The sequence below is a fragment of the Bison bison genome, unplaced genomic scaffold (genome assembly GCF_000754665.1).
Source record: "Bison bison bison isolate TAMUID 2011002044 unplaced genomic scaffold, Bison_UMD1.0 scf7180017864092, whole genome shotgun sequence".
Taxonomy (NCBI): domain Eukaryota; kingdom Metazoa; phylum Chordata; class Mammalia; order Artiodactyla; family Bovidae; genus Bison; species Bison bison.
The window spans coordinates 907,370-921,048 of NW_011494664.1; the positions used below are offsets into that span (position 1 = coordinate 907,370).

General features: G+C 42.0%; 1 protein-coding gene across 5 annotated transcripts in view; it reads left to right on the forward strand.

Moving 5' to 3' along the window:
• The window catches only part of CCDC158 (coiled-coil domain containing 158), an 83,038-nt gene that overhangs the window by 33,826 nt on the left and 35,533 nt on the right, over positions 1 to 13,679 (forward strand). For all 5 annotated transcript variants that reach the window (XM_010838129.1, XM_010838132.1, XM_010838128.1 and 2 more), the window contains 6 exons: positions 901 to 1,098; positions 2,700 to 3,182; positions 5,150 to 5,339; positions 7,143 to 7,295; positions 10,076 to 10,188; positions 13,495 to 13,653. In XM_010838129.1, coding sequence (XP_010836431.1) covers positions 901 to 1,098; positions 2,700 to 3,182; positions 5,150 to 5,339; positions 7,143 to 7,295; positions 10,076 to 10,188; positions 13,495 to 13,653 — 1,296 coding nt within the window. The remainder of the gene's footprint in view (positions 1 to 900; positions 1,099 to 2,699; positions 3,183 to 5,149; positions 5,340 to 7,142; positions 7,296 to 10,075; positions 10,189 to 13,494; positions 13,654 to 13,679) is intronic.

A 13,679-nucleotide genomic window follows, 5' to 3' on the forward strand; every position in this document is an offset into this window, starting at 1 on the left:
AAGAAGGTGCTCTGAAATATGAATGAGATTAATTCTGGGAAGTTTTACCACAGTATTTCACAAAACTAGTTTAAAATTCCAAATTTTACAACATGTCTGTACATTTACACACAACACAGCATCCTGGACACTATTCAAGTTTTACGTGTGAAATATAATATTGTATACTTTAAGCACAACTCTTAGGGCTTACAAGTTGGGTGAAGGTGATCTTTGAACAGCCATAGTCTTTCCGTTAGGTACTGTGTTCTGCTAAACTGAAGTAGGGTTGAGCGTTCATTTCAAAGCCAAACAACATTCAAAACACATACAAATCATGTGTAAAGAAAAGTTAAATGCAAATTTAGGTAAGAAAATTTTTGTAGGAAGAGAAGAGGATTCCGATGGTAGTGAAGCAGCTTCTGCCCTCCGTTAGGGGTACCACAGGCTGAGAAATTTAGGAAAGGCGATGTTGGTACCCCTTCCTGTGATATTTTTTAGGGTTCCTGTAGAACAGGATTCTCTCCCCACCAAACCTTACCTCAGGCTACAAGGCCCTCAGCTGCCGGAGAGTCCTTCACAGGCTAACCGGGGCTTGATCAGCACACACTCAAGGGAGAGCTGACTCTAAAACTGCGGGATAATCCTCACTTCTCTCCCTCCTGTTGCATGTTTCCCAGCATCCTCATATCTAATCTGGGGTCTAGTCCATTGAGAGTTACTTGTAATGCTAGAAATTATAAGTAAACAAAATGTTAGTTTTCTATGAAATCGTTGTTTTTTATCTAAAATAATTAAGAATCCAATTCCAAATCGAAGTCTTGTCAAATCACATAGAAACTCCAAAGATGATGTAAGGAGAAAAAGAGTTTGAAAACCAATGTGTAACACGAGGGGGAAGGCTGACGTCCCTTCTTGTAGGCCGACCTACATAAACGAGAGAAGGAGCTGAGTCTGGAGAAGGAGCAGAACAAGAGGCTGTGGGACCGGGACACGGGCAACAGCATCACCATCGACCACCTGCGGCGGGAACTGGACGACAGGAACATGGAGGTGCAGCGCCTGGAGGCCTTGCTCAAGGCCATGAAGAGCGAGTGTCAGGGCCAGATGGAGCGGCAGGTGAGGCCGGGCCTCCCCCGGCGAGAGCTGTGGGCTCTGAGAGCAAGATATGTAAACTGGGTGTTTATTTCTATGGTTCCGACCTCTTGTTAAATTTCAGATGTTAAACTTCATCTCGCTTTTGTCCATTGTTGAGTAATGAAACTCCCATCCAGTGGCCTTTTCATTTCACCTGGAAATTGGTAACCTAATAATTCCTAGTAATAGAAAAGCATCAGACCATAGGGAGATCTGAGCTTCATCTGAAATCTGTGGCTCAGATGTAAAAGAATCTGCCTGCAATGTGGGAGGCCTGGGTACGATCCCTGGATTGGGAAGATCCCCTGGAGGAGGGCATGGCAACCCACTCCAGTATTTTTGCCTGGAGAATCCCCACGGACAGTGGAGCCTGGTGGGCTACAGTTCGTGGGGTTGCAAAGAGTCGGACACGACTGAGCAACTAAGCACATAGGGAGATCTGAGGAAAAGCAGTGTTGAAGGTTTCCAGTAGATTTTTTTGTTTCCCCTTCCCCAGAGAGGCTTTTCCCTCCTTACCTCCCAAGCTGATGAGGAATGATACATATGCACTCCAGTTCAGCACACCAGGAGTGACATGTGGAGTGCTGTGTGAGCGCCAATGTACCTTCAAGACAGGAAAGACATAGTTCCAATGCCTGCCATAATTGCCATGGAGACACAAAAAGCGTCCCACAAAAGAGCTTCCTCAAATGAAAAAGCAAACCAAAGGGACCACCCTTGGCTGAGACCCAGGCAAAGCCATCTTCCTATTCTCTGGTCCAACCTGGGCAGGAGGAAAGCTGCAAGGAGCACGTGGAGGTCAGAATCTTGCGCTGTGCTGTGCCGAGTCGCTCAGTCGTGTCTGACTCTGCAACCCCATGGACTGTAGCCCACGAGGCTTCTCTGTCCATGGGATTCTCCAGGCAAGAATACTAGAGTGGGTTGCCATGCCCTCCTCCAGGGGATCTTCCCAACCCAGAGATTGAACCCAGGTCTCCCGCATTGTGGGCAGATTCTTTACCATCTAAGCCACCAGGGAAGCTGAAGAGTACTAGAGTGGGTCGCCTATCCCTTTTCCAGGGGATCTTCCCAACCCAGGAATCGAACCAGGGTCTCTTGCATTGCAGGCAGATCCTTTACTGTCTGAGCCACCAGGGAAGCCCAATTAGAATCTTACTCTTCTCCAAACAAGGACCAGAGAATGTGAATGTACATTGGATAAAAGTCATCATTCACTTTTCCCTCAAAGGTGGAATTAAGGAAGAGGGAAACAGAAAGGATAGCTGTCTTCACTCTTACCCCACTTTCCACTGTTGCCAGTGTCATCCTAATATAAATTGCTGTGGAAAACTTCCTCAGAGGACACTAGCCGAGCTCGTTCCCACCCTACAACACCATTCTGGATGAGCATTGTTATTTAATTAAGGTCTCTCCACCTTGATCTAATTAACACAAGTTTGTCTGCTGTCTGTATGAAGTTCTGAGAGCAAAACAGTTGGAGGTACTGTCATATTCATGATTTCACTTTCTTGAGCTAACTTGTCAGATCTCTTGAGACCTCTCCCTGTCTGCCTAAATCCATGAAATTCTTCTTTAACAATCAGATGGCAGCCATTCAAGGAAAGAATGAAAGTCTAGAAAAAGTGTCCTCCTTGACTGCTCAGCTTGAATCCACCAAAGAGATGCTCCGCAAAGTGGTGGAAGAGTTGACAGCCAAGAAGATGACCCTGGAGAGCTCGGAGAGGACCGTGTCGGACCTGACAGCTTCCCTCCAGGAAAAGGAGCGAGCCATCGAGGCCACCAACGCAGAAATCACGAAGCTGCGCTCCCGGGTGGACTTGAAGTTGCAGGAGCTGCAGCACCTGAAGAATGAAGGGGATCACCTCCGAAACGTGCAGACAGAGTGTGAGGCCCTCAGGCTGCAGATGGCAGAGAAGGACAAAGTGATCGAGATCCTGCGACAGCAGATTGAGAACATGACGCAGTTGGTGGGCCAGCACGGGCGGACGGCCGGTGCTATGCAAGTGGAGAAAGCTCAGCTGGAGAAGGAGATCAATGATAGGAGGCTGGAGCTACAGGAAGTTAAGGTCTGTAGAGTGTTTTGGTGGTTTAGCTTCTGAAATATCTTTTTTTCTCCCATAAGTCTGACCTAATTGACTTAGGTCAAAGTAGGTTCTGTAAAGATAGTTATAGACACTCCAAAATTGTTTGCAAGTGTTTTTGTCAGTGTGCATGTGTGCTTTTGTGAGAAAGTTTGCACACTTTTCTTAAATTCCACAAGAAGTGGCCCCCAGATGGTTCAAAAGTGCTGATACAAAAGAGAAAAATCAGAAAATCCAGCTTCTTTATGAAGTCTGTCCTGATCCCGTAGTTTGAGAAAGCATTTTGTCCCCATTCAGACAGACCTAAATTTGAACCCCGTCTCACCACTCGGTAACTGTAAAGCACTAGACTGTTTGCTGAATGTTCGCGTCTATGTCTGTAAACCAAAATACCCTGAATCTTGTTGGATTATTTGAGGCTTAAATGAGAAAGTATATATCAAGGATTTAGCTTGGTTCCTGGTCTGTGAAGACGTTTAGAAAATATGAGTTCCCTTCCCCCATTCCACTCTCCACCTGAACCTTACCGTACTGCGTTTGTACCTCTTACAGCCTGGGTCACATTCTCTATTACGCTGTGTATGCGCACGCACGCACACGCCTGGGGTATGTGGTGTGTGCGTGTGTGTGTGTGTATGTGTAAATAGCAATTTCTCCTCTTCCCTGTAAGACTGAAGATTTCTTCAAGCAGGGCACACATCTTCATCTTTGTACCCCTGCCCCTGACTTTGTGCCATGTACCCAGAAGGTGCTCAGTAAATATTTATCAGAATTTAAAACTATTGAATGAATTTTTAAAAATTCAGTTTCCCAAGCTTTATATTACTTTTATCTGCCATGGTAGCTAGTAGGAAACAAATCACATATAATTAATTTTTTCTTTCAGTTTTGTTGGAATATAATTGACATACAATACTATATGAGTTTAAAGGATACAGCATAATGGCTTAATTTACACATGTTGTGCAATGATTACAGCAATAAGATAACATCTATCATCTCATATAGATACAAAAAAACAATATTTTTTCCCTTATGATGATTTATGACAAAGAAAGGATCTAAAAATCAGCAAAGGGGAAAATTCTCCCAAAGGAAACCAGGCATAAGCTTCCTCCCCTGCAGCTGGGCACAAGACGCTTAACCCCGCCATCAATAAGTTGTGACAACGTGTGTCAGATGTTGCCAGCCAGGGGGGTTCATCAGAGGCTCAGTGGGCAGAGTTTTTATACTGGGAGCTGATTGTATAGGCTGTCCTTACCAGGGAGGGGAATAGAGTCTTCTGAAAGGAAAGCAAGGGTCCAGCGTAAATTGTTTCTCTTGAAGAACAGTTTTTAGGCAGAATGGGTTAGACTGATGGGACCCCCCTCCCCAAATTCAAATTTCCAGTACCTCCAAGAACCACCCTGACTAGAAGCTTTCATCAGGGCAGTGGTCAGGCTCTCTTCCACACACCACCTTAGCTCCTGTAGCAGCCCCCTCCCTGTGTTCATTCTCCACCCTCTCACCTTTTCAGTTCTTTTTCCGTCATTATTGTCATCTGGTTATTCAATATTTGTTGTTGTCTGTCTCCTTTCACGAGAATGGAAAAACCCCATGAAGACAAGGACGTTGTTTACTGCTATACACGGCCAGGGCAGGGGGAGCCTGGTGGGGGAGCTGCCATGGGAGTAAAACCTGAGTAGGTGCTCACCTAGGGCCTTACCTGCACACCATCCTCAGCGTGTAAAATGGAGTCTGGCACAGTTAGGTGCCCAGTATGTTGGGTTTTTTTTAATGAATGAATATATAGAATAGGAATAATGAAGGGCTGTAGCCAGTGGTCCTCGGAATTGGTATCTATGGTTAAAAGAAAGGTAAAATACTCCTTTCGTTTTCCCACTTCTTATTGCTGCTTTATATTTTATTTTTTTATTTGTTGCACTGTCCTTTGTATTTATCCCTACATTTAGATTTTGAAAGATAAAAGAGATGCAAAGATACGGGAGCTTGAAGCCAGAGTGAGTGACCTGGAATTGGAAAAGGTGAAGCTGGTGAACGCAGGCTCCGAGAGGCTCCGTGCAGTGAAAGATATCAAGCAAGAGAGAGACCATTTATTAAGTGAGGTGAAAGCTAGTAGGAATGAGTTAAACAGTCTTACAGGTACGTTACTCCAGTTCAAACTCTGCCGAAAGTAGGAGTGCTGTCAGTGGCGTTCCACGAGGATACTAGGGCTGTTGTGACAGAAGGGGCCCTCATCCAGTGATACAAACATGGATAATTATGCTGTCCCTGCGCACGCATCTCATCACCCGAAACCCTGACACTTCTCCATGAAGTGCTCCCAGAGTGTGCACTCATTAACCATTAACTTTAGTCAGCCCGCAGTGTCCGTGAAATTCTGCACTGCGTTTCCAAGGGGAGAGTGAGAGAAGTGGAAACCTTGAGTCCTCTGAGTCAGATAGCTTGATGAGAGGTGTAATAATGAAGCCGCACATGTAAATAGACTTACGCAAATTTCTTGGAGATGAAAATACCCTCAGTTCACTGTTAGTATGGTACAGGTGTTGTCTACTTCACATGCATACACACATACACGCACACGCATGTCAGTGATTGCTGAGCATCTCCTATGCCAGATGCTGAGACAGGCCCTGGGAACAACAATGAGGCTCCACGTTAGTTGGAAGCCAGACCTGTGTAGAATGTGTCACATGCGGTGGGTGAAGCACAGTGGCTGGGTGGTGGGTGCAGATGCAGGAAAGGGAGAGAATCAGCCTCCTGTCGCCGGTGATATCTGGGTTCAATGGAGGAATAGGAATTTGGCAGGTAAAAAGGAGGTAGAGGGGCAGTCCAGGTGGAGAGAACATTATGGACAAAAGCAGGAAGGCATGAAGTAACACAGTGCAACCTCAGAAACGCTTAATGGGAGTAGAAGTACAAATGAACAAGAACTAAGAAATGAGGCAGAATGGATAGGGAGAGCCAGACAGTGTGGAGCCGGTGAAAGATACCAAGTAAGAGATTGTTGTCACCAAATTTACATTTTAGAAGGACAGAGTCAGCAGGTAAGAAGAGAAAGGCAAGCCTAAAGGAACAGAGGCCAGCCAGCTAAGGAGAGTTTTGCAGTGGTCCCAGGGAAAGGTGATGAGAACCCGAACTGAGGCATATAATGAGAATGAGAGGAGAGGGAAGACTTAAGCAAGTTTTTGGAGATTGAATCAACAGTAAATGATCAGAGGGGTTGTGTGTGTGCTTCTGATTTTAAATTTGTAGTATTGGGAGAACAATGATACCAACATCTGAGAAAACGAAATCAAGAGGGGTTAACTTACAGGCAGGAGGGTGAGGCAGTCAGTGTAAGACCATTGGTCTGGGGGCACCAGGGCATCCACATGAAAATATCTGGAGAGATGGGGTTAGATCTCAGCAGAGAGGTCTTGACTCTGCTTGTTCCCTTTATAAGTAAATCTATCATATATAAATAGACAAATGTAAATAAATGGATAGTTGAATGTGTGTGTGTGTATTCTTGTGTATGAATGATGAATGCCAGGTATTTTGATAGTTACTGGAGATAAAAAATCAGGTAAAACATGTGGCAGTGTCAGGTTACTTACCGAGTCATGGAGATCCATCTGCCTACAAATGGTGGCCAAATCTGTTGTGGTGGGTATGATTATCCAAGAAGGTTTAAGAGGAAATAGATGTGAGCCAATTTCACTGGCTGGAAGAAAAGCAATGACTAATAAGAGTAAAACAGGACGACCCACCCGAGCAGATTAAAAGAGTTAGATCCCTGAAAATGTGTGTGTACATCTCATTTCTGTAACAAATGATGATGTAACTGAGTGGGGTCTCTTTCAGCTCCAAAATTCTGTGATCATTAATTACAAATAAAACAAGCTTTATAACAATGGAGTAGAAAAAAATTAACCAACTATTATTGCTTATCATGTTGTACAGAGGACTATGAAGTCTTAAAAAGGAATTTTCGAAACAAAAGTGAAGAAATGGAAACTACTACAAATAAGCTGAAAATGCAATTAAAATCTGCACAGTCTGAGCTGGAGCAAACAAGAAATACATTAAAGTCAATGGAAGGATCTGATGGTCATGGTATGCTTCAATAGATCTTTTCCTTTTGTTTTTAATTCCCTTGGTATAGATTTAATAAAACACAAACTGGATTCATTGCCTTCCACTTCTTCACAGTGAAGCATGTGTGAGAGACATACAACAGTAGATATCACTGATGGTTGTCATATAGCAGTTACAATTCCTAGTGTTTTTGAGGGAAATTGACATTTGCTTAATTTATTCCTTAAGTATCGGAACCTTTCTTTTTCTTTAGCTATTTCAATAATTTCTAACAAACTTCAATGTCCATCAGTTCAGTTGCTCAGTTGTGTCCGACTCTTTGCGACCCCATGAATCACAGCACGCCAGGCCTCCCTGTCCATCACCAACTCCCAGAGTTCACTCAGACTCATGTCCATCGAGTCAGTGATGCCATCCAGCCGTCTCATCCTCTGTCGTCCCCTTCTCCTCCTGCCCCCAATCCCTCCCAGCATCAGAGTCTTTTCCAATGAGTCAACTCTTCGCATGAGGTAGCCAAAGTATTGGAGTTTCAGCTTTAGCATCATTCCTTCCAAAGAAATCCCAGGGCTGATCTCCTTCAGAATGGACTGGTTGGATCTCCTTGCAGTCCAAGGGACTCTCAAGAGTCTTCTCCAACACCACAGTTCAAAAGCATCAATTCTTCAGCTCAGCCTTCTTCACAGTCCAACTCTCACATCCATACATGACCACTGGAAAAACCGTAGCCTCGACTAGATGGACCTTTGTTGGCAGTGTAATGTCTCTGCTTTTGAATATGCTATCTAGGTTGGTCATAACTTTTCTTCCAAGGAGTAAACGTCTTTTAATTTCATGGCTGCAGTCACCATCTGCAGTAATTTTGGAGCCCCCAAAAATATAGTCTGACACTGTTTCCACTGTTTCACCATCTATTTCCCATGAAGTGGTGGGACCAGATGCCATGATCTTCGTTTTCTGAATGTTGAGCTTTAAGCCAACTTTTTCACTCTCTTTCAGTTTCATCAAGAGGCTTTTTAGTTCCTCTTCACTTTCTGACATAAGGGTGGTGTCATCTATGCCAATTAATTGTTTTTTAGGAAATGTTGATATAAATACAGATCACCAATAATTTTCATTCATCAGCCTTTTTTTCACGTTTACTATCTTCGTAAACTGTGTGCCTATGGCTATTTGTCCATTCCTGTCTCCTTCTCTGAGTTGAAGATGGGAGGGTGCCCTGGGAATTGAACTGCTAGGATGAGGGATCCCTTCTCACTGCTTTTCACCTGTTCCCTTTTCACCTTGCTGCCCATGTTAATTCAGAGGAAGGTTAGTTGCTATTTCCTATTATTCCTATCATTGTTAACATGGCTATATTAGCTGACTATACGAATAAAGATTTAACTAAAGACTACATTTTCTATTTCTTAATATTTTCTCATGTCAAAAGATTTATGTTTGTGCTCACTTCAACAGCACATATACCAAAATTGGAATGATACTGAAAAGATTACCATGGCCCTTGCCCAAAGATGGCACAGAAATTCTTGAAGTGTCCACATTTTGTGTGGTCCTCAGAGATTCAGCTCTGTCTTTGCTGGTAAACATAAACAAAATGGTGGGGTATGGAGAGCTCACTCCAGAGGCCCATCTGGGGTCTGTTCCCTCCTCCCCATCCACTAGACAGTCTCCTCATGTGCTCCAGGCCTCTCCACAACTCCCCCAGTCCCATTACAGTTGTTAAATTAACTAGGTAACCCTGTATTCACTCTCAAATTAGGATCATCTTAAAATTAAAGAATTTATTAAGAAAATTACCTTTGAAGGCCAAGCATGATGCACTTAATCAGACCAGAATTCTTCAGAGTGGTGAGCAAATGATACCAGACTTTTGCTCTATTAACAAACCAGTAAACTGTGCCTGTATTAACCCTGGTCTGGACAGTTTAGCTACAGGAACTATATCTTGTTAGCAAGAAGTCAGACCTTTCATGCTCCAATACTTTGTTTTTAAAGAATGCCACATTTTCTTTTTCTTTTTAACCTCTAAGCTGGACATAACTCAAAAGCAGTGGCATTTTCAAACCTCTTTTCTCAGCTGGTTTTAAGAAACAACATAGGATCTCAGACTGAATTTCCAAACAGTGGTGAGCTTTACTTATCTTCTCAGTGACCTGCCATGTCTTAAGTCTTCAGGGCCTTGCCTCCTGTCTAGAACCTTCTCATCCTGTCACCAGTTTCAGTAAAATAATCACATATATGCTTATATGGCCAGTTTGACTTTTGAAACAATAGTGAGTTCTGAGTACATGGCAATACCCATGACAATGGAAATTGAATGGTTTGTGTTATCAGTGGAATCTTTTAAAAGATCAATGATAGTAGATGTCTTACGTGGTATTTTATATATGAGTTTCTAGAAAGTTATTTTAGTAAAAATTCTATTTACATTTCTCATTGTATGACTATATATTTTGTATATATATTTCCTATATGTGTAAGTATGAATTTGGTCAGTATTATTTATTACCATTGGAGATATGGCAAATTACGATGGTCAATAAAGTTAATTCTAGCAAGGAATCACAGAACATCAACATTTACATACGTTTCTCAGCTCAAAACCCCTGAGTAATTGCTGAAAATTGTTGTATCCCAATATTGTGAAATCTTTTGTGAACACTTTCTTGAAGTGATCCAGGTGCCTTAGAGGAATCTTACACCTTTTCATAGTGTTTGAACATCAAATTATAGTCACCTCTCAAAATTTAGAAACTTTAAAAACTAAGACGCAATTTAGTTCCTTTTTTTCCCCCCAGCTATGAAAGTGGCAATGGGGATGCAAAAACAAATTACAGCTAAAAGAGGTCAGATAGATGCCCTTCAGAGCAAGATACAATTTTTGGAAGAGGCAATGACAAATGCAAACAAGGTGAGTCCCTGTCCTTGGAGTGGGGGAGGCCAATGTGTTTACTCATTAGTAAACTACAACTCAGAGTAAGACACAGAGATACAAAGTACAGTGGGAACAAGGCAAGAGGTTATTCCTAACTGAGAGAATGAGGAGACGGTTCCCAAAGGAACATCTGAGCAGGACCTTGAAAGAGCTAGTGGTTTTTTTTTTTTAATAACTTCTCTGGAATGAATTTTATTTTCTTTTATTATTTTCTTCCTTGGTCTTTTGTTATTTTTTACATGTATCTCTTCTTTTTCACAGAGAAGGCAATGACACCCCACTCCAGTACTCTTGCCTAGAAAATCCCATGGACAGAGGAGCCTGGTAGGCTGCAGTCCATGGGGTCGCTAAGAGTCAGACACGACTGAGCGACTTCACTTTCACTTTTCACTTTCATGCATTGGAGAAGGAAATGGCAGCCCACTCCAGTGTTCTTGCCTGGAGAATCCCAGGGACGGGGGAGCCTGGTGGGCTGCCGTCTATGGGGTCACACAGAGTCGGACACGACTGAAGCGACTTAGCAGCAGCAGCAGCATTCTTTTTCGAATTCTTTTTCCATTTAGATTATTACATAATATTGAGCAGCATTCGCTGTGCCATACAGTAGGTCTCTGTTGGTTATCTATTTTAAATGTATCAGTGAGAACAAACATATGGATTCCAAGCGGGAGGGGTGAGGGTGGGAAGAATTAGAAGATTGGGATTGACATGTATACACTTTTGATACTATGCATTAAATAGATAACTAATGAGAACATACTGTAGAGCCCAGGGAATTCTACTCAGTGCTCTGTGGTGACCTAAATGGGAAGGAAATCTAAAAGAGGGGATATATGTATACATATGGCTGATTCGTTTTGCTGTACAGCAGACTAACACAACACTGTAAAGCAACTCTACTCCAATAAAAATTAGTTTAGAAAGAAAAAAGAAAGTAGTATGTATATTCAGTCTCAAATTTCCAATCTATCCCTCCCCCCACCCCTTCCCACCAGTAACCATGAATTCCTTCTCTAAGTCTGTGAGTCTGTTTCTGTTTTGTAAATGATTCCATTTGTATCATTTTTTTAGAATCCACATATAAGTGATATCATACAACATTTGTTTTTCTCTGTGTGACTTCACTTCACTTAGTATGATTATCTCCAGGTCCATCCATGTTGCTGCAAATGACATTATTTCATTCTTTTTAATGGCTGAGTAATATTTCATTGCATATATATATCACATCTTCTTTATCCATTCATCTGTTGATGGACATTTAGATTACTTCCATATCTTGCCTATTGTAAATCAGTGCTGCAGTGAACATTGAGGTGCATGTATCCTTTCAAACAATGGTTTTCTCTGGATATATGCCCAGGAGTGGGATTGCTGAATCATGTGATAGGTCTAATTTTAGTTTTTTAAGGAACCTCCATATTGTTCTCCATAGTGGCAATTACCAGTTTACAGTCCCACCAAGAGTGTAGGTGGGTTCTCTTTTTTCCACACCTTCTAAGGCATTTATTGATTGTGGATTTTTTGATGATGGCCATTCTGCTGGTGTGAGGTGTTACCTTGTCATAGTTTTGATTTGCATTTCTCTGTTAATTAGATGTTGAACATCTTTTCATGTGCCTCTTGCCACCTGTATGTCCTCTCTGGAGAGAAGTCTGTTTAGGTCTTCTGCCCATTTTTTGATTGGATTGTTTCTTTTCTCATATTAAGCCACATGAGCTGTTTGCAAATTTTTGAGACTAATCTTTTGTCAATTGCATCATTTGTACATATTTTCTTCCATTCTGTGGCTTGTTTTTTCCTTTTGTTTATGATTTCCTTTGCTGTGCAAAAACTTTTGGGTTTAATTAGGTCCCATTCATTTAATGCCATTGGAGTTATAATTTGTTTTAATTTCCATTACTCTGGGAGATAGATGGAAAAGGATATTGCTGTAATTTATGTCAGAGTGTTCTGCTGATGTTTTATAGTGTCCGGTCTTACATTTAGGTCCTTAACCTATTCTGAATGTATTTTTATGTGTGCTGTTAAAGTGTTCTGATTTCATTTTCTTACATGAAGCTGTCCAAGAGCTAGTATGTTAACTGCAAGAAGATACTCGTGGTAGAGACAGAGTGATTATAAGCAGAGCATATTCAGTTCCACTCTAATGTAACAACTGTGTTCCTAAAATCACACTATGCAAAATCGTGCAACAAAAACCACCACAGGACTTGTGGGAGTGGTGGGATTAGGAGCACGACACTGATGCACTTCATCAGTGACAAAAGAAAAGTAGGAACCTAATGAAAATGGTAGCACAGTTTTACACGGTAAATGCTTAAGAGACACATAAATACTACAATTAGAATGGCCCTTTATCCTAAAATGACCTGAAGTTTGCTTGTGAACGTGTGCATTGAAGAATTGCAGTGTGATAGTTGTTAAGAAGGGGTAGAAGGTAGGTTTTTCTGTGACATAGGATGTGGCTCATAACACAAGGTAAACTGAGGGAGCTAGTTGTTTGAAGAGTGTGTATGTTTGTTTTTTGTATTTCTGTGCAACTCTCCTTAGCTGGGTGCTGTTTTCTGCACTGACCTAGTATTTCTCATAGATGAAACCATGCATTAGTAAAGGGGAAATCTGTGTTGTGCTCAAATATTCCCTGATACATCAATCAGGGAATAGTCAGTCTTTGGAATAGACTTGCACTTTCAGAAGAAGAGTTACAATAGAACTGACCATAATGCCAATGAGAAGGTAAACAGCATACGTAGAAAATGAGGGCAACTAAAGCAGTTGCTTTTCCCCTTCCCCAAAATGCTGCAGTGCTTTTTCAGAATGAGGCTAAATATTGACAAGTATGCACATACATTTGTTATACCTCTCACTGGTCTTTCCTGGTAGCTCAGTGGTAAAGAATTTGAGTGCAGTGTAGGAGACACCAGATACGCGGGTTTAGTCCCTGGGTCAGGAAGATCCTGGGAGAAGGAAATGGCAATCCACTCCAGTATTCTTGCTTGGGAAAATCCCATGGTCAGAGGAGCCTGGCGGGCCACAGTTCATGGGGTCACAAAGAGTCAGACATGACTAAGCAACTGAACGCACACACACTCATTACATGGACTTATTTGCTGTGTCTTTGTTATTTACCACTTTTTTCTCCCGTCCTGCCATAAGTTCCAAATAGGCAAATAATGGAAGAGTAAAATTAACAAATCTAGGATAAGGGAAATGATGTGTGTGTGCTTCAGTATCTACATCACCATATCATTTCTGATATTTGCTCCTGTATAATTGTAGGAGAAGCATTTTCTAAAAGAAGAGAAGACAAAATTAAGCCAGGAATTGAGTACTGTTTCAACAGAGAAAAACAAAATGGCCGGAGAACTAGAAGTCCTGCGATCTCAGGAGCGCCGATTGAAAGAAAAGGTTGCTAATATGGAAGTTGCTCTTGATAAGGTGGTTATTAACTAAATACATACAGT